The sequence below is a fragment of the Physeter macrocephalus genome, chromosome 4 (assembly GCF_002837175.3).
Source record: "Physeter macrocephalus isolate SW-GA chromosome 4, ASM283717v5, whole genome shotgun sequence".
Taxonomy (NCBI): domain Eukaryota; kingdom Metazoa; phylum Chordata; class Mammalia; order Artiodactyla; family Physeteridae; genus Physeter; species Physeter macrocephalus.
In genome coordinates this window covers 100595307-100617921 of record NC_041217.1, presented here as the reverse complement: position 1 = coordinate 100617921, position 22615 = coordinate 100595307, and the positions used below count along the sequence as shown (strand labels likewise).

The following is a 22615-nucleotide window of genomic DNA, read 5'->3' as shown; positions in this document are numbered from 1 at the left end:
CCTGGAGGGAGGCTGTAATCATCTCCTGGCTTTATTGTGGGGACTCTTCAGCTTCTCCACAAGTCCCTTATTCTGGAGAAAATGGTTATGGCCAGACCAATTCTACTTCCCTATCTGTCCTAAAATTTGGTGTTCTGAGTCTTCCCTTCCCTTCCCAGCTAACACTTTCTAAAAGTACTGGCTGACATGAAAAGAAATGACATTGAGTTATTTGTAGTGAGGTGGATGGACTTAGAGTCTGTCATACAGAGTGAACTAAGTCAGAAAGAGAAAAACAAGTACCGTATGCTAACATATATATATATGGAATCTAAAAAAAAAAGATGGTTCTGAAGAACCTAGGGGCAGGACAGGAATAAAGATGCAGATGTAGAGATGGACTTGAGGACACGGGGAAGGGGAAGGGGAAGGGTAAGCTGGGACAAAGTGAGAGAGTGGCATGGACATATATACACTACCAAATGTAAAACAGATACCTAGTGGGATGTATAGCTGATTCACTTTGTTATACAGCAGCAACTAACACACCACTGTAAAGCAATTATACTCCAATAAAGATGTTAAAAAATAAAATAAAATAAAAGTACTGGCTGAAGCCCATTCCACAGGAAAGAGGTTCCAGGAAGGGGCGAGCAGTGAGGGATCCAGACTCAATGAACATTCTGATTCCTGCAGTAGAATGTAAGCCCCATGAAGACAGGGGCCACGTCTACCTGCTTACCGGTGTCCCCAGTGCCTAGCCTGCTGCCTGGCACATAGCAAGTGCCTAATGTTTTTATAGAATGAATAAATGAATGAATGTACACTATGTGCCAAACACTCTCATGTACAAAATATTGGAGATATTATTTTTCACATGTGAAAACTGAGAGGCCAATGTTATTTATGTCAGCAGTGGGTAAGGCCTCAATCCCAGACCTTCTGGCTTTTGTAGTCAAAGGCACCCCACTGCTTCCCATCCAAGATGCCTCCCTTCAAACAAGCCACTTTGCTTTACCTTTGCTATTCCCTAGCCCAAGCTCAGCTTTTCAGTAATAAGCCTGGACCACAGGGGCTGCCATGATCAAGAGCTCCTCTCCCCACAGCTAATTAACCCATAGGTGTTACTGTCTCTTTAATGTTTGCCTTGACCCAGGATCTTCCCCTTCTGATCTTAGGATCTGCAGCCACTTTGGGGGAGATTCTGAGTATATCCCAGAGGTTTTCTCTCTTTTTCAGCCTTTATTTTAAGGATTTTTACACTGAAGACTTCCAAAAGTGGTAGGTTTTTGGAACTTATTGACCTGTATTTAAAAGGAGCTGTGGACAAAGATTCGCCAGAAATAATCTGAACAAGCGGGAAAATAGTTAATACTGCTGAAACCTACTAAAATAATTCCAGGATATATGGTTTATCTGACATAATGTTACCTCTAAATACTGTCACTGATATGAAACTGACTGCTTCTTACTTTTCTAAACACACAGTGGTATAATTAACAATATTCAATCACTTCTGTTCTTTCCTGAATATATAAAAATTAAAATACCAATTAAAAAACTAATATATTCTTTTCTTTAAATGTTTCTTATAGATACAATTTCAATATTTTCATTCAATAGTGGTGTGGTTTAAGAGATTTTTCATTCACAAGTCAAACAACAATCCACCCAAAGGGAACTGATAGTCTGTAGGCTCATAGTACAAATAAAGAGTTCGGAAATGCAGCAACTGACATTTTTAAAATACAAAACAGATAAAATTCTTAGAAGATACATGCAATAAGCTCTACTAAGCAGCTGGCCACAGAACTAGAACATTTGATAATTTTCCTGGTGATTTCAATGGGACTCCAGATGTTTCCAAATTCAACTTGAACTCTTATCTTAGGCTTTGTATTTTGCTTTTCCAGTTTCGCTAATGACACAAACATGATTCAAATCCCTGAAGTATTTATTATAGTCAAGGGCATATCCTACAACAAACTTGTCTGGAATTTCAAATCCAGCAAAGTCTGGTCTATATCCAACACTTTGAAGGGTCCTTTTCACCAGCAAGCTTGCAACCTTGACCATCTTTGGATTATGCTGCTTGGCCAAGGAAAGCAAGGTTTGCATTGTTTTGCCAGTGTCAATTATATCTTCAACAATCAAGACAGTCTTTCCAGTTAAAGTTGAGAGATCATCTCCACCAACTACTTTTATGTCACCTGTTGACTGATCATTACAGTAGCTTTTCAGTCTGATAAAATCTACAGTCATAGGTATAGATCTATCACTATTTCTGTCCAGTGCTTTGATGTAATCCAGCAGGTCAGCAAAGAATTTATAGCCCTCCTTGAGCACACAAAGGGCCACGACGTGACGGCCTCCCATCTCCTTTATCACATCTCGAGCTAGCCGTTCGGTCCTGTCTATAATTAGTCCACGAGGAATAAATACCTTTTCCAAATCCTCAGCATAATGATTAGGTATACAAAATAAATATAGGTCATAATCTGGTTCATCACCACTAATCACGATGCTGCGGCTGTGGTCGCCATAACGGAGCCGACTGGCGTGTGGGCTGAGGGCAGTCTCCAGTGGTTTCTCTTTGAGTAAACTATCGTTGAGATACAGTAAGTCCCCCACATGCGAACATTCAAGTTGCGAACTTTCAAAGATGCGAACATGCGTTTGCGTGTCCAATCAGGTAAGCTAGTTCACGTGTCTGGCATACATTGTCACATGCGTGCATCCTCCACAAGGTGTTGTGCTTTTGTGCACTTTACTGTCATCTATGACAAGAAAAAAAGAGCTACTACCCAGACATCACTGGATTGTTTTTTCAAGAGGGTAGATAGAATTGATCCAGCAAGGAACCAGAACCTGTGCCATCAATGTCAGGCGTGAGTGAAATACAGCTTGCCCTCGGTCTCCTATTGCTGATGATCCTTCAGCTCTACTATCCCCCACCTCCTCCCCCTCCTTCGGTCAGTAACTCTTCTTGCCTGTTCACTCAATGCCAGCCCCTGTATGCCAGCAGTTGTACTGTACTACTGCACTTTTCAAGGTACTGTACTGTAAGATTAAAAATGTTTTCTTTACTTTTTGTGTGTGTTTGTTTTTTATGTATTATTTGTGTGAAAAGTATTATAAACCTGTTGTGGTACAGTACTACGTAGCCGATTGTGTTAGCTGGGTACCTAAGCTAACTTTGCTGGACTTACGAACAAATTGGACTTAGGAACACGTTCTTGGCATGGAACTCGTTCGTATGTGGGGTACTTACTGTATTAGAAACCCTGGCTGCCCCAGAGCCACCACCTGCCAGTAGTGAGCTCCACGACCCAGTGGTGGTCTGGCAGCTCCTGGGGTATCCCTGGTCGGGGTGGAAGCCTGTCTAGTTTCAGGCTGCCCCCAGGGTACCCACATCAAGCTGTAACCTGGCTCCAGACTGAGTTTCCCTTCAGTTTTCCCCTGCAGTCATCCCCACGGACTCCTGGACATCCCTGGATTAAGGGCCCCAGGGAATGGTGAGGACAGTGCCTTGTTTGGGTCTCCCTCCCCTCCTCCCCCATGATGCAGTGCCTCACTGTCCAGGATGTCTCCTCGCCCACAGCCAAAACTACCAGCTCTGGGACTTCTGTTGCCTCTGCTTGCCCTGGCTGTGTTCTCTCTGGCAGAGCCAGCTGTGGACCTAGCAAAGCCTTGAGTGAAAGATGCGCTTGATCTTTTTGCAGTCCCTTCTCCTCCACTTATAGGTATACCTTTTACAAAACTTGAACTCTTGTGTGTGGGCCTTGGGACAGCGTCACATTTCAGAAGCACAGGACAATAGCCAAAATAGATTAAAAGGAATTTCTTTGCTCATCCCTCATGCAAGTCATTATGGAAGCTAGACAAAGATAGGAACTCATAAACATTTACTACATTTTCATTTCTGTCTCCTTTGCTCATAGTTGCTCTGAGAGGCTCTCCTCCTATCCCTGAAGAAAACTCCTCTACTCTCTGCCTCCACCTCCATTCTTCTCCTCCCCCAGGACTGGGTTATACAGCTTGACTTAGCTCCTCTCCCAGAAACAAGGATCCTTCCTCTTTGGAAGCAAGGGAGAAGTCAGGAGTGTATAATTAAAGAATTATTTTTATATGTTGGGAGAGAGGGAGTAGTGAGTACTTACACAGAAATCAGCTCTGGTTCATCACTTAGTTTTCAGAATAGGCATAGCCTCATGATTTTATTCTTAGTCACTAACCACTAGAAACACGTTTCCTACTGATCTTATGATGTTTAAAGTGTCATGTTAATGATTACCATCCCAGCTTGGTAACTGAGCCAGCTGGCTGGTGAAAAGCAACAGCTCTGTGCTTGAGACTGGCTCAGGAACAGGACTCTGATGAGTTCTAGTTGGTCAGTTTTATCTGGTAGAGGTAGGGAAGGCTGCAACTGCATCATGGCTCTACCTTGTGTGGCAGAGCCTGTTCACCCATTCATTCATTCACTCATTCATTTATTCAACCAGCCAAGATTTTTCTGTGCAGCCATTACTAGTCCAGCTCTGTGCTACATACAGAAGAGAGAGACGAATAAGTCTCAACCTTCACCTTCAAGGAGCACACCTCAAACTGGGGAGACAATCATGCGACCTCATCAATCATAACACAGTTTGGTGGTGTAATAGCAGACAGAGAAGCAGGGACCAAAGGGTCACCGGGACAGAACAACTAACTCTGACGTGGGATAGAGATGGATCAGTCTAAGAAGCCTTCTCAGAGGAGGTGATATTTGACCTGGGTCAAAAGAAAAAGTAGAAGCACTTCAGATGGAGAATGAAGTAAAAGCATTTCAGGAAGAAGGCACAGAACAGGCAATGCCACAGTTACATGAAAGGGGATCCTAAGTTTGGGCAAGAATGAAAAGCTTAGAATAGCTGGACACAGAGTAGTGGGAGGGATACTGGGAAGTAGGTGGGGGCAGAATGTGAAGGACCTTGGAAAGTTTTAAAAAAATATTGGAGGAAAATAGAAAAAATTAAAAATTACCTATACTCCCCATCCTTTATTAATGTTATAGAAAGTATGACACAATGGAAATTTCCTCTTTGCCCATCCAAAATCACCATACCAAGGAAACCTCTGCTAATAGTTGAATAAATGTCCTCCCTTTTTCCTAAATTTATGCAGGTATTTTTATGTATACAAATTTAAATCACATTTTAAAAGATCCTCTACGTATTGACCTGCATTTTTCCCCCAGTTAGTAACATAGGAGATATGTTTACAGATCAATTTATACAGAATTATTTTGTTATTTTTAATAGGCAATGAGGAACCAGTGAAGGACTCTAAGTTTGGGGGTGAGTGGGTCAGATCTGTTTTATGTGGAGGCTGGATGAGAGAGAAGAGGCCAGGAAGCCCACTCAGGAAGAGTAAGGATGAGAACCCCACTGAAAAGGCCACAAAGATGACATGTAAGGGAGGTTTCTGAGGTAAAATAAGCAGGTTGCAGTGACCAGTGTTGGCTGGGTTGTGAGAAAGTCTTGGTGAAGCTTCATTTTGTTGTACATAATAGAAGCTACTCGAAGTAGCTTCAGAAGAAACATTTTAAAAGGAGGATTCAAGGGCAAGAGCTACAACCAGGCCTGAGGGGGCTTGGAATCCAGAAATAGAAAACAATCATGGGTCAACATCACTGTCTCCTCTTTCTAGAGCGAGGGTTTCTCATTCCAGTTTCTTTCTGAAGGTCCACCTCATCATCCTCTGTGTGTCTGCTTCTCCATGCACTTGTGCCTAGCTGCACTAGGAGGGTCTGCAGAGCAGGCTGTACTACAGACAGATCAGGGGTGTGTGTGTGTGTGTGTGTATGTGTGTGTGTGTGTGTGCTTTCAGAATTCCCTGGGTACAGACAGATCAGGGGTGTGTGTGTGTGTGTGTGTATGTGTGTGTGTGTGTGTGTGTGTGTGTGTGTGTGTGTGTGTGTGTGTGTGTGTGTGCTTTCAGAATTCCCTGGGCAATTTCAACACAGAGCAAAGGTGAATAACCTATAGTAGTGGGACTTGTTCCGTGTCTCGAGGCCCATTTACAAATTCCCAGGAAAGGTTGTGATTGGCCCAGCCAGGTCAGGTGTTTGCTCTGGTCCAATCAACTGTGTTCATGGTGGAGTGCCAGTCAGAAAAACCAGGACGGTAACTCAACCTCAGGGACAAGGAAGTGGAGGGGGAGGCAGGAGAGCCCGTGGCTTCAAGATTTTGTGGTTCCACACGACACAGGCAAATCAGATTTCACGTTTACCTCTTGCTCCTTCCCCTGGGGACAAAGCCTTTGCCTGAGTGGACAGAGTACTTTGTGTCACTGGCACGGGTGCCATTACGCCGTCTCTGCCTGAAAGGACAAAGGGAATGACTTAGTTCCTCGGCTTCCGGCTTCCGCCGCTGGAGCTGCCGGGCCGCCCTCCTCCACAGCAGCGCAGCCTGACTGCGCGGGGCTCAGGGCAGGCTAAGCAAGGCCCGGTGGCACAGAGTACGTCTCCCCGGAAGTGGAAGCGAAAGCAAACAGCTGTGAAATGATGCTTCATTGCAATCAGCTTCTTGCTTGTCATTTGGATGAATAACTGTGGGTAAACTGTGGCTTCATATTTCCCTCTGGGTTTGGGGGAGGAAGCGAGTCGGGAAAGAGCTGACCAGTGGGAGGCAAGCCTCTAGAGCCGGCAGCTTGCTGTGCCTTCCGCGCTGTTTACCTGCGTCGTCAGGGCGCTCCTCCCACCCACCTAAGCCTTCTGCCTAGATGAAGAACTCCTCACCCCCGCTTCCCGCTTCCCAGGGAGAAAGGGGTACTTGGCGGCGTGTGAGGGGACTTCTTAGCCCAACCGCAAGTGATTTCTGTTTCCTGCTCTTCCAACTCAAAGTCACACTCCTCCCCGGGGCCGTGGGTCCTAAAATAATTACAGACCTCAAGAACAGCCCACGCACGGGTGGGTTTGAAGCCAGTAGCCTCTTTGTTTTTCTGTCCTGCAAGGTCTTATCTTGCCTTTTAATATCCTACTCTTGACTTTTCAACCGTGTTTCTATACTTCTGCCAACTCTGTAATTTATGGATGTGTTTGAGTGATTTTCTTCAGGTTTGATTTTACATCTCTGGAAAAGCTAAGGGGGTTACATTTTTATGCCAAGACAGAGGACTTCCTTGAGACTCAGGAGGCCTTAAGACAAGCCCCAGATCTGCCAATTACGAGTTTTGTAACCTCTGGCAGATGACTTCAGTTCCCTCCCCCGTTGTCCCATGGCTATGTTTATACTTCTGTTATTATATGTATCACTTCTCTGTGCTCCCTAGGAGATTCTGAACTTCTCAAGACTAAGCTTTTATCTGTCTGGGTAACAACCACAATACCTAGTACAGTGCCTGACACATAGCAGATGTCCAAAAAAACTAAAATGTAACCTCTAGAAGTCTATAAAATTGGGATAATTATACCAAATTATAAACATTAAATAAGGCAATTCATGTGATTTATAAACTATAAATAATAATAATACATATGTCTAGAAGTTATAACAATGCCATTATAAAATTTGTACAGCTTTAAAAAATATGGTTCTATTAAATTAGTCTTACTTCATATTTGAAAAGCTTAGGGTAAGGGATTGATGAGGAAAAGCTAAAATTTCTCATTTACAGTGACTTTATTAATCATATGACTTATTCTGTCTCTAGCATAAGCCTCTGTTCTCACATGTGGTGTTTTTTGTTTTGTTTTGTTTTTATTCAGTGAGTTACGTTGTTTAATGGTTGATACATTTGGTATAAAGGATGATAACTCTAACCCAGGGTTTCTCAACCTCTGCATTATTGACATTTGGGGCCAAATCATTCTTTGTTGGGGGTTGGGAGCTGTCCTGTGCATTGTAGGATATTTAGCAGCACTGCAGCTCCCCTCAACCCACCAAATGCCAGTGTCACCCTCTGCCCCACCAAGGTAACACCCAAAAAAGTCAAATGTCCCCTGGAAGGAGATAGGGGGCAAAATTGCCCCCATCCCTTCTATTGCTCTGAAGTTTTGACTCATGCTTTTTTTCTCTTGCATCTTTAAGTATTAACTTTCTCAATATTTGAAATGTATGAACTCAGGTCTCTTAAGTGCTGCAAAATAAGACCAGTTTGAGTCCTACTCAAAGCATTTTTCACTGACTTGGATTTGAAGGTACTCATGTCCTTCAACACATTCGATTAGTCAGAGAGAATTTCCTAGCTTGCCGGAGAAGTTCCCTCTTTCTCCCTTATTCTTCTTCCATACTCGGGGTTGGTACAGCCTTAATATCTATCCCTTACACCAAGCCTTTGAAGACCAATCCTACAATTCCATCACCATTTCTTCTAAGAAGCAAGTAGGCTTCTTACTCCTAGGGCCTGTGATGGCCTGACTTCTCAGAGTTCCCCCAAGCAGACACATAATCAAGGCCCCTCTGTGAGCCTCACTGCACTAGAGGGACCCTAGGTCTATAGCATGTATACATTTGGGTGTGGACACTTTATATTACCACCAAGAACAAGTCTCTAAGTGATCTACACCTATCTTCCTTTTTACACATGTACCTTTGCTCCTCACCTCCCTCCCTTCCTCTGCATTTGGTGTCTTTGTGGACTTACCCCAATTCACAGGCAATGACGTAACTTTTCCATCCCCCTGATGGCTGGGGCCAGTGTCACAGCATTGCAGACAAGATGCTTGCTTTCCTCCCCATCTCCTGTCTACCGTCCTTTGAAGAGCACAGCCTATGGTTTTATCTGACATTCATTTTCTCCAAAGTACAAAAGCTGTTATTAATAGTCTCCAATTGTTTGCCTATGAACCTGGTAAGCATGAATTTACCAAGTACAAATGCTCTGATCACCTGTGGTGCTGGCACTCACTTAACAAATGCCTCTCCCCAACACAGAAAGGATGCCGTCTCATGAATTGAAAATGACCCTGCATACCATGAACACAGTTTTCATTCCTCCTTGAGAAACCACATTCTTGTGGACAAAAAAGAATGAGATTCTGTCATCTGATTGCATTATGCCTGCATTGGATGCTCGGTATCTGGCACATAACAACACTATTACAGTTGTTTTTGGCAAGAGAGTTTGCTAACTCAAAATTTATCTTTACGAAGTAGTATAACCAGCTAGTTTTAAAGTTAATTTGTGAAGATGAGTTGACATCTTAGAAGACAGGAGAGTAGCTAATTAGGAACTCATCTGAAGAGGAAATTTTGAAAGGCTGTTTATTGTATCCAATATGTCTCAAAATAATTCTCTACACATTGACAACCACCATCAACACCACTGCTTTGAGCTCCTACTTAGTGCCTGATGTACATTATGTCATTTAAACCTCACAACAACCTGGTGAGGTTTTCTTGGAGACAACTATCCCCATCTCACAGATTAGGAAACTAAAACTCAGAGATGTCGTGTGAACATGACCAAAGGCACACAGTCATTAAGTAGTGAACTTAGGATCCAATCCAAAGCCCCACAAAGTGAGATGTTGGATATCACTATTCAGTATAGGGATTTCTACAAAACTCTGAAGCAGAGTAAAGAGCTTCTTGTCTAATCCCAACAAGTATCACACTAAGAAGTCCTAGAAACATCTCACAGAGTAGTATGAAAAAATAAAGATTAGGAATCAGATCTGGATCTTAATCCACACTTTACTACTTTCTAGTGGAATCATCATGGACAATTGCCTTATCATTGCTGAGCATCAGTTTCCTCATCAAAAACAGAGATTAAGGTTTCTGTGAGTAATTATTGTTAACTCTTATGCTCTACAAAAATGTAGTTTGACCATAGGTATTTCCCAGGAGCCTCATCACCAAATCACGGGAAGACCCTGGCTTCCCTACTCAAGTTGGACAGCCATTGCCAAGGCTGTCCAAAGGCGACGGTGTTCTCTTTCCCATAACATCAGTGATGACACAGGGAGAGTGAGCATGTCAGGCCACGGGGACTGCCTCTCTAATAGGCTGACCACATTTGGAACACAAACAGAGCCTCTTATGAGCAACCACAGGGAGAGGCCAAGCAGACTCAGGGCATGCCTCCAAGTGGCTGGCCAGTGTCCATGGGCTTTAGAACACTGTGGCTAGCCTCAGACTCTGTCAGTAGGGACAAGTCCCAGCTCCCAAGTTAGTCGCTTCCACAACAGTAAACCAAGATGAGTCATGTGAGGATGGAGAAACCTCTAGAGACAACCTTCCATGAGAGGATCACTATAAAGAATTAAAGCTGGAGACGGGAGAACTCTAAGAACCTCGGCGGCTGATGTTTCCATCTTAGTGAGTCAATATGTGAGACGTGGCAGGACGTAAGCATGTGTGCGTACCTGTTCACATTCGTGTTCAATGAAGGAGAACCTCTGTGTATCCTTCTGCCTCCTCTTGGTTTGCCAGCTGCCACTCAACAGCATCCTTGTGGATTGGAGACTTGCACAGTATTATTACTTGAGGGACAGTCTGGTTCTTTTTAATATTACAAAATTGCCCTTTCAAAAGTTTGAACCAATTCATTTTCACTCTTGCAGAGTATAAGAGGGTCTATTTTCTTCACCAATTTCAACACTTGGTAATAGTATTATTATTTCCATTTTTAAAGTAATACTGACACACGATGAAAATTACATTTAAATAGTATATAACACTGTGAAAAATCTCCTTCTCCCCCTCCTTACACTGTTCCACTCCCTATGGTAACCAACTTCAGCCAATTCTGATTTTAGTTATTCTGGTGGTCGCCACAAATACTAAATAATATGCTTATGCCTCAGTTTCTTGATTTATCAACTGTCTACAGTATTTACTGACTCCTGAACAGAGATTTGTGCTAACTTATCCTCTCACTGTCTCTTCTCACCTTCATAATTTTAGACAGTGTTCCCCTTGATTTGTCACTATGCAACTGAAGAAACAGTCCCTCTACTCTTTCCCCCACCCTTTCTCCCCACATCCTTCACCTTCTGTCTTCTGCCATCACTGCCCCATTCCTTTTTACATTTATTGGGTTTGCAATAGTTATATTCTATTCTGAAACCAAAATTAAGCCTTTCATACTTTGTCTAAAAATTTATTCTAAAAATTGAAGATCAATAGGCAGCTTTTATAATTCTGTAAATATATAAAAATTATTTACTGAAGAATCAAGTCAGGAAGAAAGTAATCCTGAACCACTCAAGAGAATGTTCAAAAGTCAAAATCAAATGAATCCTCTTTCCTTAACCTAATCAGTTCCTCACAACTATGCCTTAATTTAGGTTGCTTCTTATTTGGATTAAGAGTCCCCCTCTGATTTTTGTTTTTCCTGGGGTTTCTATTTGCTTTTCTTTTTTAACTAATTGACAATAGAAATATATATGCCATTACCATATGATGATCATCCAATTTCTTAAACATATCATTTTTGAATGGTTTAATGTTGCCTCATTGTCTTCCAGGTATGCACCACAGTTGCTGCCATGTTTTTTTTTTCATTTTAATTACACACTTATTTATTTCTAATATGTTTTAATCCCATGACTTCCTCTTTGCTGTATTCCTCTTTCATCTTATTGGAGTGTACACACAAGTAATCTTTCAATGCTGTGGTCTGAATGTTTGTGTCTGCTCAAATTCATATGCTGAAATCCTAATTCCCAATGTGATGGTATTAGGAGGTGGGGCCTTTAGGAACTGGAGCCCTCATGAAGAGAATAGTGCCCTTACAAAAGAGGCTCCTGCGAGCTTGCTTGCCCCTTCTACCATGTGAGGAAGTCGGCAGTCTGCAACCCAGAAAAGGGCCTTCAAGAGCACCCAACCATGCTCGCACCATGATCTTGGACCTCCAGCCTCCAGAACTATGAAAAATAAATTTCTGTTGTTTATAAGGTACCCAGCCTCTGGTATTTTGTTATAGAATCCTGAATGGACTAAGAGAGCAGATAAACGTTTGTCTTTGTTTTGTCTGTAAACAAAATTAATTCTGAAAATTGAAAATCAATTATCAGTTTTTGTATTATTATAATTGTATAAATATTATTAACTGAAGATTTGAGTAGTGTGGTTCTAAAAAAGCTCTTTATTTGTCCCAATGCTTGGTGAAGAGTTTAGTTAGGTTGATAACTCTAGACAGAAAATCACATTCCCTCGGCACTATGAAGGCATTGCTCTACTAGATTACTCTTCTGGCATCCAAAATTACTGACAAGAAGGCCAAGGCCATGTTAGTTCTTATTCTTTTATGTTACCCCATCTTTACTCCTTGGAATCACTAAGAATCTTCTCTTTATATTGCATGTCCTAAGTTTTAACACAATGTATATGGGTCCTTAAAAAATATTTTTTTTTTGGCTCAATCTCCAGTGGCTCCTTCCAATTTGAAAACTCTTACTTTTTCTTTGATAATTTTTCTCCCTTGTGTTCTCTGTTCTTTCTGGAATTCCTGCCAGAAAGATGTTGGACTTCCTGAATTGATCCTCCATGTCTTTTAATTTTTCCCTCATATTTTCCATCTCTCTCCTTCTGGTCTACATTCTGGAATATTTCCTCAACTTTTCTTCCAGCCCTTCTGTTGAAATGATTAATTTTCAAGAACTCTGGCTGTCCTTGCTTATCTATTCACATTCACGAGTATATGTCAATAAGTGGAGCACATGGACTTTCACTGCTCACTTTAGGTAACGCAGTAGAAATCAGGCTGATGGGATGCTCCCCACACCCTGTATGCCCCTTTCTTGGGGCCAAAACCTCACTCTGGAGGGCCAACCCTCACTCAAGGAGCCCTAGACCTCCCCAGACAAAGTGTTGAATTTCCCTGAAGATCAGACTCATCTCTGAAGGCAACCAATACATGTTGCAGCTGCTCTGCATCTGTGGTGGGAGTGAGGGTGGGCACCTGGCTCAGCTGCTCCACTGATCATTGTGCAAATAATCAACCTGATTGCCAGCCTGCTTTCCACCTCTACTTTCCCTTTCTGTCAACTCAGAGCTTTGCACATCTTCCAGAGCCCCCAGGAAAATGGCTCTCCTTCCCAGAAATCGGCTCTCTCTCCATTGCAGCATTCTCCCACACCTCAGATACTGCTTCCCCCGTTTCTGGGTTATTTGACAATTCAATCTCATTTGCTTTCTATCTTCCAGAAAATTATCAAAAACTCTGCTGATGTCCCTACCTACTGTACTCTGCACCGCTATGGATGTATTCCCTTTTACACATCTCTACTGCCATTTCAATAGGCCTCTGTGCAGGAGGGAAGGAAACATGTGGGCCCACTTCACCCTCTGAACTGGGAACCCAAAGCGGTACTGTTAAACATTTAAAATTTTGTCTTGGAGGCAAAAAAGCATATATCATCTTTAACTTGTCCTTCTGTAACTTTTAGTGAGGTTAAGTATCTCTCGTATTTGATTGGCCATTTAAACTTCTCCTATGGACAGCCTGTTTCTACGATGAATGGTTCTAGACATCATTCAAGTCCAGCAGAAGTTTTACTTCAGCTCCTTGCACAGACCATTTTAGGTTGCAAAGACATGTCACTTGTGAACTCTCAATCCTGTGAGTACTAACTCATAATTCTTTTTAAAACAAATTTTTTTTTCAGGGCTCTGTGGCTGGTGTGGCTGGGTGGGAAGGATGGAGGCCAGCACTCATGGATAAGGGGGCTTCTTTTTTTTTAAATTTTTTTTTTTTTGATGCGGACCATTTTTAAAGTCTTCATTGAATTTGTTACAATATTGCTTCTTTTTATTTTATGTTTTGGTTTTTTGGCCCTGAGGCATATGGGATCTTAGCTCCCCATCCAGGGATTGAACCCACACCCCGTGCATTGGAAGGCAAAGTCTTAACCACTGGACTGCCAGGGAAGTCCCACTCATAACTCTTTATGAATTATTAATCCACAACAATAGAACTGTCAGCTTAAAAATCTTGATAGTCTTCTTTCTCCAACTTTCCCTCCTGCTCCTCCTTCCTCACTTCATTGAGAAATTGAGGGCGAAGAGGAAAGGCTGCACCACACTGTGTATTCTCTCCTTGAGTCAGGTTCCATCCTGCCACCTACTTGAATTGTGACCCTCACAATTTCTCTGCTCTCAGAGTTGATCCACATGAGACCTGTGGTTGGAGCCACCTCTGTTTGCCCGGAAAAATCCTCTGGAACATGGCAGGCTGGCAGCCCTGCCCGATATTCTACTTCCCAGCAGGACATAAATGTGAGATGGAAGGTTCTGTGAGTGGCAGCTGGCGGACACACTGGCAGGTACCAGTGCCCACTCTGTCAGCAGTCCAGGGGCTCTCACCTTGGCTTCTATAAGCTGAACTCTCTCCATCCCCTGCAGCTCAGAACCATACTCATGGCAGCTTATTTCAATAACTTGAGCACTCTTTGAACAATGTATTTTACTTGGGGGCGTGCATCAAACCCTTCCTGAAAATTAATCCTTGAAAAGTCACAATGAGGCTGAGAAAACTTGAAGTCATATATGTGCCTCTTAGGAGTTTTATTTTAAGTAAGACAAGGAGTTTTAGTACATTCATGCAGCAAACTGGGAAGATCTGGGGAATTCAGAGCTCATGTTCCCCCACACCCAGCCTGGCAGGGGCCACTGGGGATGTGAGTCTATTTATGGCAGAAAGCCTGTGCAGCAAGAGTTTGAGAATGACTCTTCTCCCATTTATTGCAGAGGTACAGGAACTTCTGAATTTAGGAGGGAGAAAGAGGAACAGGAGGGAGTGGCTTTTAATGAAGGATTAAGGGTGCCTTCTCTCAAAACTTCTAGAGAGCCACAATTGTATCTTAAACCATAGAGTCACAGAAAGAAATGCTACCTAATGAGACTCAAAGAATGGGACTCAAATAGGAAAATCCCTATGAAACCATGGGTCCCTGCAAGGGATCCTCTTTTGCAAGTCCCAAAGGCAAAGGACTCTGCACACAATGGATATTTGTTTGTCTGCTGGGGCTGACATAACAGAACACACAGGCTGGGCGGCTTAACAGCAGACATTTATTTGTCCCAGTTCTGGAGGTTCGAAATCCAAAATGAAGGTGCTAGCACGATTTGTGTTTGCTGAGGGCTCTCTTCCTGGCTTGCAGAACTTCTTCATGTGTCTTCATACGACCTTTACTCTGTGTGTATATGTGGAGAAAAAGAAATCTCTCGTGTCTCTTCCTTTTCTTATAAGAACACCAGTCCTGGGCTTCCCTGGTGGCACAGTGGCTAAGAATCTGCCTGCCAATGCAGGAGACACAGGTTCAAGCCCTGGTCCAGGAAGATCCCACATGCCGTGGAGCAACAAAGCCCGTGCGCCACAACTACTGAGCCTGTGCTCTACAGCCCGTGCTCCGCAACAAGAGAAGCCACCGCAATGAGAAGCCCGCGCACTGCAATGAAGAGCAGCCGCCCCAGCTCGCCACAACCAGAGAAAGCCGGCACGCAGCATCAAAGACCCAATGCAACCAAAAATAAACAAATAAATAAATTTATTTTTAAAAAAAGAATACCAGTCAATACAATAAATGCTGGAGAGAGTGTGGAGAAAAGGGAACACTCTTGCACTGCTGGTGGGAATGTAAATTGATACAGCCACTATGGAGAACAGTATGGAGGTTCCTTAAAAAACTACAAATAGAACTACGGGACATATATACACTACCAAATGTAAATTAGATAGTTAGTGGAAAGCTGCCTCATAGCACAGGGAGATCACCTCTGTGCTTTGTGACCACCAAGAGGGGTGGGATAGGGAGGGTGGGAGGGAGGGAGACACAAGAGGGAAGAGATATGGGAACATATGTATATGTATAACTGATTCACTTTGTTGTAAAGAAGAAACTAACACACTACTGTAAAACAGTTATACTCCAATAAAGATGTTAAAAAAAAATAAAAAAATAAAAAAAATAAAGAATACCAGTCCTATCTGATTAAGGTTCCACCTTTATGACCTCCTTTAACCTTAATTATTTCCTTATAAGCTCCTATCTCCAAATACAGTCACATTGGGGGTTATTTAACATACAAATTTGGGCGAGGACCACAATTTAATCCACAACCGTACTGAATAAACACCTATGGTTAATTGATTAACTAATGATCTATCTGCCTGCCTTCTCAGATATGTGGAGCCCCTCCTTTTACCCACATCCTTCTTAGTCTTCCTCATGGAAAATGCCATTGCCAATATGCTGGCACTACCCAGGTCATCAAGGGTGTAGTTTTTACAATGTCCCTATGAGGTGACAGGGCCTCGTTCATCCATTAATCAACAAACACCCACATGTCCACGACCAGACACCTCCATCCCCACCCTGCCTGCACACTGGGTTCTCCTGGCCCCTTCTCTCTATTTCTGACACTCTCTCTCTAGCCCATGGAGTGTGAGAGCCTGAGACCTGTTTCACTATTAGGGGGAAATAGGAGACCCCACTTCAGTCTAGCTTTAGACCTCTGCTCTGAGGGGAGGGGAGTGCGGGTGGGAGAGAGTAGAGTGAGTCTTGTGCAGCGCCCCCCAAAAATAGCAGTACTGGGCTTCCCTGGTGGCGCAGTGGTTGAGAGTCTGCCTGCCGATGCAGGGGACGCGGGTTCGTGCCCCAGTCCGGGAAGATCCCACATGCCGCGGAGCGGCTGGGCCCTTGAGCCATGGCCGCCACACACACACACACACACACACACACACACACACACACACACACACACCAAGAAAGGCATCACTGACAAGGAGAATATGGACATTCCCAAGACCTCTGCCAAAATGTCATCAAAATCTAATCTACATCTTTAATGAGGACCGTGAGTTTGTTGTTCTAAAAGTCTGCGTGTTCCATCATATAAACACAAGGAAGCTCTGGTTTCAAGCTATAAATATATTTGCTCACCACCCGAGCATGTAACGGAATGACTGTGCTACATGAACAGACCAGAGCTGTACAAGAATGATCCCCCCCGAGCCTACGTGACCTAGAGTGATTCCTCAAGATGTCACTTCTCTTCTCGAGTAGTCCCAGGTCATGTGTTGTATTCAGGGCTGTCCTTCCATTCTCCTGACTCCCTAGAACATCGCAGCTCAACATCTTTCTTTGTTCACTGTCCAGGGGACCTATCTAGCTTGTTCATTTCCTCCCTAAATCTTTTGACTCTCCAGAATATCCCTAACAAACACATTTACAGTTTGCAAAGTCTTTTCACATGTCATCATTTAATTCTCACAGATACTCTGTGAGGTGATGGAGACTCAGTCACTCATTCATTCAACAAGCACTGACGGAGGGTTCGGCACCATGCCAGGCACTGGGGAGACTGGGGTGGCTGAGGCATACTGCCCACACAAGAGGAGTTCAAAGACCCCTGGGGGAAATAGGCAGCACCACTCAGTATGCTAGCTGTCTGGGAGGAGGTGCCTCAAGACAGTGCATTCTAACTCAGGTGGACCAGGGAGGCTTCCTGAGGGAGAATATGGATCTCACTCCTGATTGAAGGGGAGTGGATAGGGGTTGGGCAGGAAAAGAAGGGGGCCAAACGAATGCCAGGCAAGGGAGCAGGACATTCAAGTTATAAAAGAGCAAGTCTGGCCCATTTGTGGCACTCTGAGTAGTTGAATGTAGTTTGAGATAGAATGTAAAATGGGGTAGGGAAGGTGGGCAGGGAAGGAATCAAGAGAGGAACTCAGCGGCCAGATCACAGGGGACTATATTTCAGGACATGTTAAGGAGTTCGGATTTTTACCCTAAGGGGAATAAACAGGTAATCACTAAGGGTGTGAAGTAAAAGAGGCACATGATGAGATTTGCAGTTGAGAAAAAGTAATTGGGCAGTGGCCAGACTGAGGGTGAGGCAGGAGGATACTGACATGGTCTGGGAGAGATAGACGCTGAGATTTCAATTCAGAGCAGTGGCAGTGGGGTTGGGGAGGAGGGATGGATTCAAGAGATATTTAAGGGTATGGGATAGGGAGGCTGGGAGGGAGATGCGAGAGGGAGGGGATATGGGGATATATGTGTACTTATAGCTGATTCACTTTGTTATGCAGCAGAAACTAACACAACATTGTAAAGCAATTATACTCCAATAAAGATGTCAAAAAGAGAGAGAGAGATTTAAGAGGACTGTACAGGACTTGTGACTGGATGAATGTGGGAGGTCTGGGAGAAGCTAAGGCAAACAGCCGGCCGTCTCTGGGGGCCTGTCGGTGGGAGACACTGTCCTTCACCTAAGTGTGACTAGGAGGAGGAGCAGGTGTGGAACGAAAGGTGAGCAGATAGATTGATGCTAAACTCCAGGGGCCTGTGAAGCCCAAATAGAGATGTTCAGGGAAGTTTGGATTCAGGCCTCATGAATTCAGAGGAGGTCTCTGGCTTGGAGATCTGGATTTGGGAGATATTGGCATATTAGCAGTAGCTGCTATAACAGGAGTATGTGAGGTCACCCAGTGGGTGAATGCAGAAGCCTGATGTCATTTTTTCACCAGAGCTGCTCCAGGTTTTGCTCAAAACCCACCAAGCCCCACCTTTAGTAGGAGTTAACATAAGTCTTTAAGTTAAAGAGTCCAGAGATTTTTTAAAAAGGAAGCTACAAAACAAACAAACAAAAAGAAAACAGATGGAACCAGCTGGGACAAAGATGGCGACAAATCTGACCTCCAACAGACCTTGAGTCTTAGTGCACGCTGATTTACTACATTAGCATATTAAATGACACACCTACTGGTGGCCAAGACCAGACATTAAGAAAAGAATAAGAGGGGGTGGCACCCTGCTTCCTGGGAAAAAGCCCTGTCCCTTCCCCGGTAGACTAACGCATATGCCTCCCCATCATTAGCCTCACTCCTCCTCCCCGTCTTTACTCCGTAAAATTAAATCCCTCTCACCACACAGGTGAGAAGTTGATCTGTGTATTTAGGTCCCGCTTCTCCATTCTTTGGCCACTGAATGAAGTCTGCGCTGTGTTGATCTCAGCTTAGGTCGTTATTCGGCTGCTCGAACCCAAAAGGAAAAAGAAGCCTCCCCCACCAAGGCAGAGAGCCTTGGCCAGGCTAGGGCCTGAGTAGTGTCCATAAGACTTAATTTGGTAACAGTCTGACAAATGAGGAAACTGAGGTTGGCCCAAGATCTCTCAGTGGGTACATGGTATTACTGGGCCTGCAGCCAAGTCTTTTGACTCCAAGCCCAGCGCACTTCCTGCCACTCCAAAGCCTCTGAGGGAGGCCTGGAAAGGAGCACAGGCTGCACCTGGGGCCAGCAGGTTTTACTTCTGTGGTTTTCCTGCTTTATCAGTAGGAAGCAGCCCTAAGCAGCAGCCCCAGGTGGGAGAAGTCTTCGCGATGTTGCTCTCAGGAGACTGGGAAGCTAGTCCAAGTCCTCGTCCCATTAATACTCTTGTATATGGTAAGGCAGAAGACACACACATTAGTCATGTTCACACTCTCATTTGATTCTTACATCTGCCCTACAGGGCCCCTCTCTGCCCTGTCTCCTTCCCTAGACTCTGCCCCATCAGGTCCTTTGCTTCTCCTTCCTTCTCCATCAAAATTTGCTTGTCTTAGATCCCATTCTATCTCCACCCTAGAATCTAGGTTCTCAGCTAGCCTATGTGATCAAGCCATTCCTGCTAAGACGGGTACTAATAGGTTAGTGAGATATCCATCCCATGGTACTCGCTCTTTTTAACCAGAATTTCTGGACACATGTAAGTAGCAGTATTAAAAGCAAGAATTTCAAGCAACTTGGCAGATGACTGAGGAAGGGACAGGAGTGTGAGTAGGAGAGGAAGCGGGGAGAAAGTTGGGAGCTAGATCACCATGGGTATATTTCATAGCACATTAAGGTATTTGCATTTGAGTTCATTCAACGTGGCAAAGCAGGAGTCTGCTAGTCTACAAGCCCCTTTTTATCATTACAGTTGACATTCTATTCCACCACTGGGTAAAATAATAGATGTGCCCTTGCCCTTGACTGTACACACACACACACACACCCCACACCACAAGTATCTCTCACCTTCTGGTCTGAAAAACAACAGAAGCAAAGACAGGGTAGATTTCAAATCAAGGCCACAAGTTCCAAATCTTCTTTCTGAAGTGCTACGAGTGCTCTCATTGGTAGATCCAGTGCTGGGCCAGCCTAGAAACCCACTCAGAGCAGTGTTTACTAAGAGGTGAGTTGAAAAGAAGTCCTCCAGGTGAGGGATTTTTTTTTTTTCCCCGCTCTCTACAAAATATAATTTGCTATTTTCAAGTCAACGAAAAGGGGAGGAAAAACACAACTGAAAGGTCTTTTAAAGGAAGTACAAACTTGGACAGACTAAGAACCACTTACAAAACAACCTGTCCTGCTGTCCTGTTCCAGCCTTGCAAGACTCCAGCCACAGTGGCTCCACGGTCATAGAAAGAAGAAGCCCGCAGGGTGGGGATTTGGGGAGGAGTGGTGTCAGTACTTGGCTTGGAGCGGCGGCTTATGTCCAGGGTCTAAGATCCTACAGCAGGCCCCAGGGCATGCTGGGTAGCAATCAGCTGCCAGCCCCTCTGCCATACCTCCTACGAGGAGCCCTGGGTAGCAGGTGGCCGGGCAGCCCAGCCAGCCTCCCAGCTGCAGACAGGAAATGCCAGCGCACTGGGAATCACGGGCAGCAGAGTTCACGAAATCACATGCTCTCCAGCTGGAATGGAATTGTAAGGTTGCCCCATCCCACTCCCACCAGTTGGCATCTGAACTTCCTCTAAAACATTCCCATCAGGTGCGCCTTAAGCCAGAGCTTGACTAGCCCCCATTGTAGGACACTCATCTTTCAAGGAAGGCCACTTTATCTTTGGACAGTTCAGGCTGGAGTGGCAGTTTTGCTAACACTGAGTCTAAGCGCCTCCCTAACTTTAGCTAATGGGTGTGAGGTGATCCTCTGCAGTCACACAGACTATGTTCCTGCCTGTTCCAAGTGGCCGATGTTTGACTGTCTGAACACCTGGGTCTGCTATCATGCAGATCAGACCAGTAAAAACTAAAGAAATTTCAATAAAGTATAGACTTTAGTTAATAATATTTTTAAATTAATGGAACAAAAAGAAAAACAATGGGGAAAAAAACCACTGAAACCCAAAGCTGGTTCATTGAGAAGATCAATAAAATTGAAAAAACTCTAGCCAGACTGATAAGGATAAAAGAAGACACAAATTGTCAATGTCACAAATGAGAGAGCAGTATAACTACATATTCTATAAATATTTTAAAAAATAAGGGCTTCCTTGGTGGCAGTGGTTGAGAATCTGCCTGCCAATGCAGGGGACACGGGCTCGAGCCCTGGTCTGGGAAAATCCGATATGCCACGGAGCAACTGGGCCCGTGAGCCACAACTACTGAGCCTGCACGTCTGGAGCCTGTGCTCCGCAACGGGAGAGGCCGCAATAGTGAGAGGCCCGCGCACCGCAATGAAGAGTGGCCCCCACTCGCCGCAACTAGAGAAAGCCCTCGCACAGAAATGAAGACCCAACACAGCCATAAATAAATAAATAAATAAATAAATAAAAGGACTCCAAGCAAGTTGTATATATAAAAAAATAATAATAAGAGCACATGAACATTATGCCAATAAATTCAACAACTTATATGAAATAGACAAATACTTTGAAAGACACACACTACTAAATCTCACTCAAGAAAATATAGATAACTGCTATATCTATTAAAGAAATAAAATATATACTCAAAAACCTTGCCATAAAAAACAAAACCAAACCAAAAAACAAAACAAAACCCTTCAGGAAGAGATGATTTTACTGGAAATTCTACCAAATATTTAAGGAAGAAATAATACCAATTCTACACAAACTCTTCCAGAAAATTGAAGAGGGAAATCTTCCCAACTCATTCTATTAGGCCACCACTACTTTGATATAAAAACTAAACAGATTTTAAAAGAAAACTACAGATCAATAACCCTCATAGTCATAGATGCAAAAATTAGCAACAAGTATTTAACAAGTCAAAACCTAGAATATATTGGAAAAAAATCTACTATGACCAAATGGAGTTTACCTCAGGAATGCAGGATGGTTTACTATTTGAATACTAATTAGTGTAATTCTTCATATTAACAGACTCCAAAAGAAAAACTATGATCAACTGAATAACTTCTCAGTAATAAGATAAACAATATCTGAGGATCTAATGTATAATAGTTGATAACACTGTATTGTATAATTGAAATTTGCTTAGAACTTAAATGTTCTCACCAACTCCAACGACAAAAAAAAAGATAAATTATAAAAAGATAAATATGTGAGGTGATGGATGTATTAATTAGCTTAATGCAGGAATCCTTTCACAATGTATACATATAGCAAATCATTACAATGTACACTTTAAATAGCTTACAATTTTATCTGTCAACTTTACCTCAATAAAACTGAAACAAAAAGGATAAAAAGAAAAAAAAAAAAGGATAAAAAGAAACAACAGAGTGAATGGTTAAACAAACTATGGTGTAACCATAGAGTAGAATACTACTTAGTAATGAAACAGAATGAACTATTGATATACTCAGCTTGTATAAATCTCCAAGAAATTATGCTGTGTGAAAAAAAGCCAATCTCAAAGATTATATACTGTGTGATTCCATACATATGACATTCTTGAAATGAGAAAACTATAGAA

General features: G+C 43.2%; 1 protein-coding gene across 1 annotated transcript; it reads right to left on the bottom strand.

Moving 5' to 3' along the window:
* Positions 1–1866: 1866 nt before the first annotated feature.
* On the bottom strand, positions 1867–7577 carry LOC102975756 (hypoxanthine-guanine phosphoribosyltransferase-like). The gene is made up of 4 exons (XM_007111414.1): positions 7573–7577; positions 6758–6889; positions 6250–6339; positions 1867–2632 (listed from the first exon to the last, which is right to left on the bottom strand). Exons 1-4 carry the CDS (start codon positions 7575–7577, stop codon positions 1867–1869), a joined length of 993 nt encoding a protein of 330 aa, XP_007111476.1.
* Between the last annotated feature and the right edge of the window lie 15038 nt (positions 7578–22615).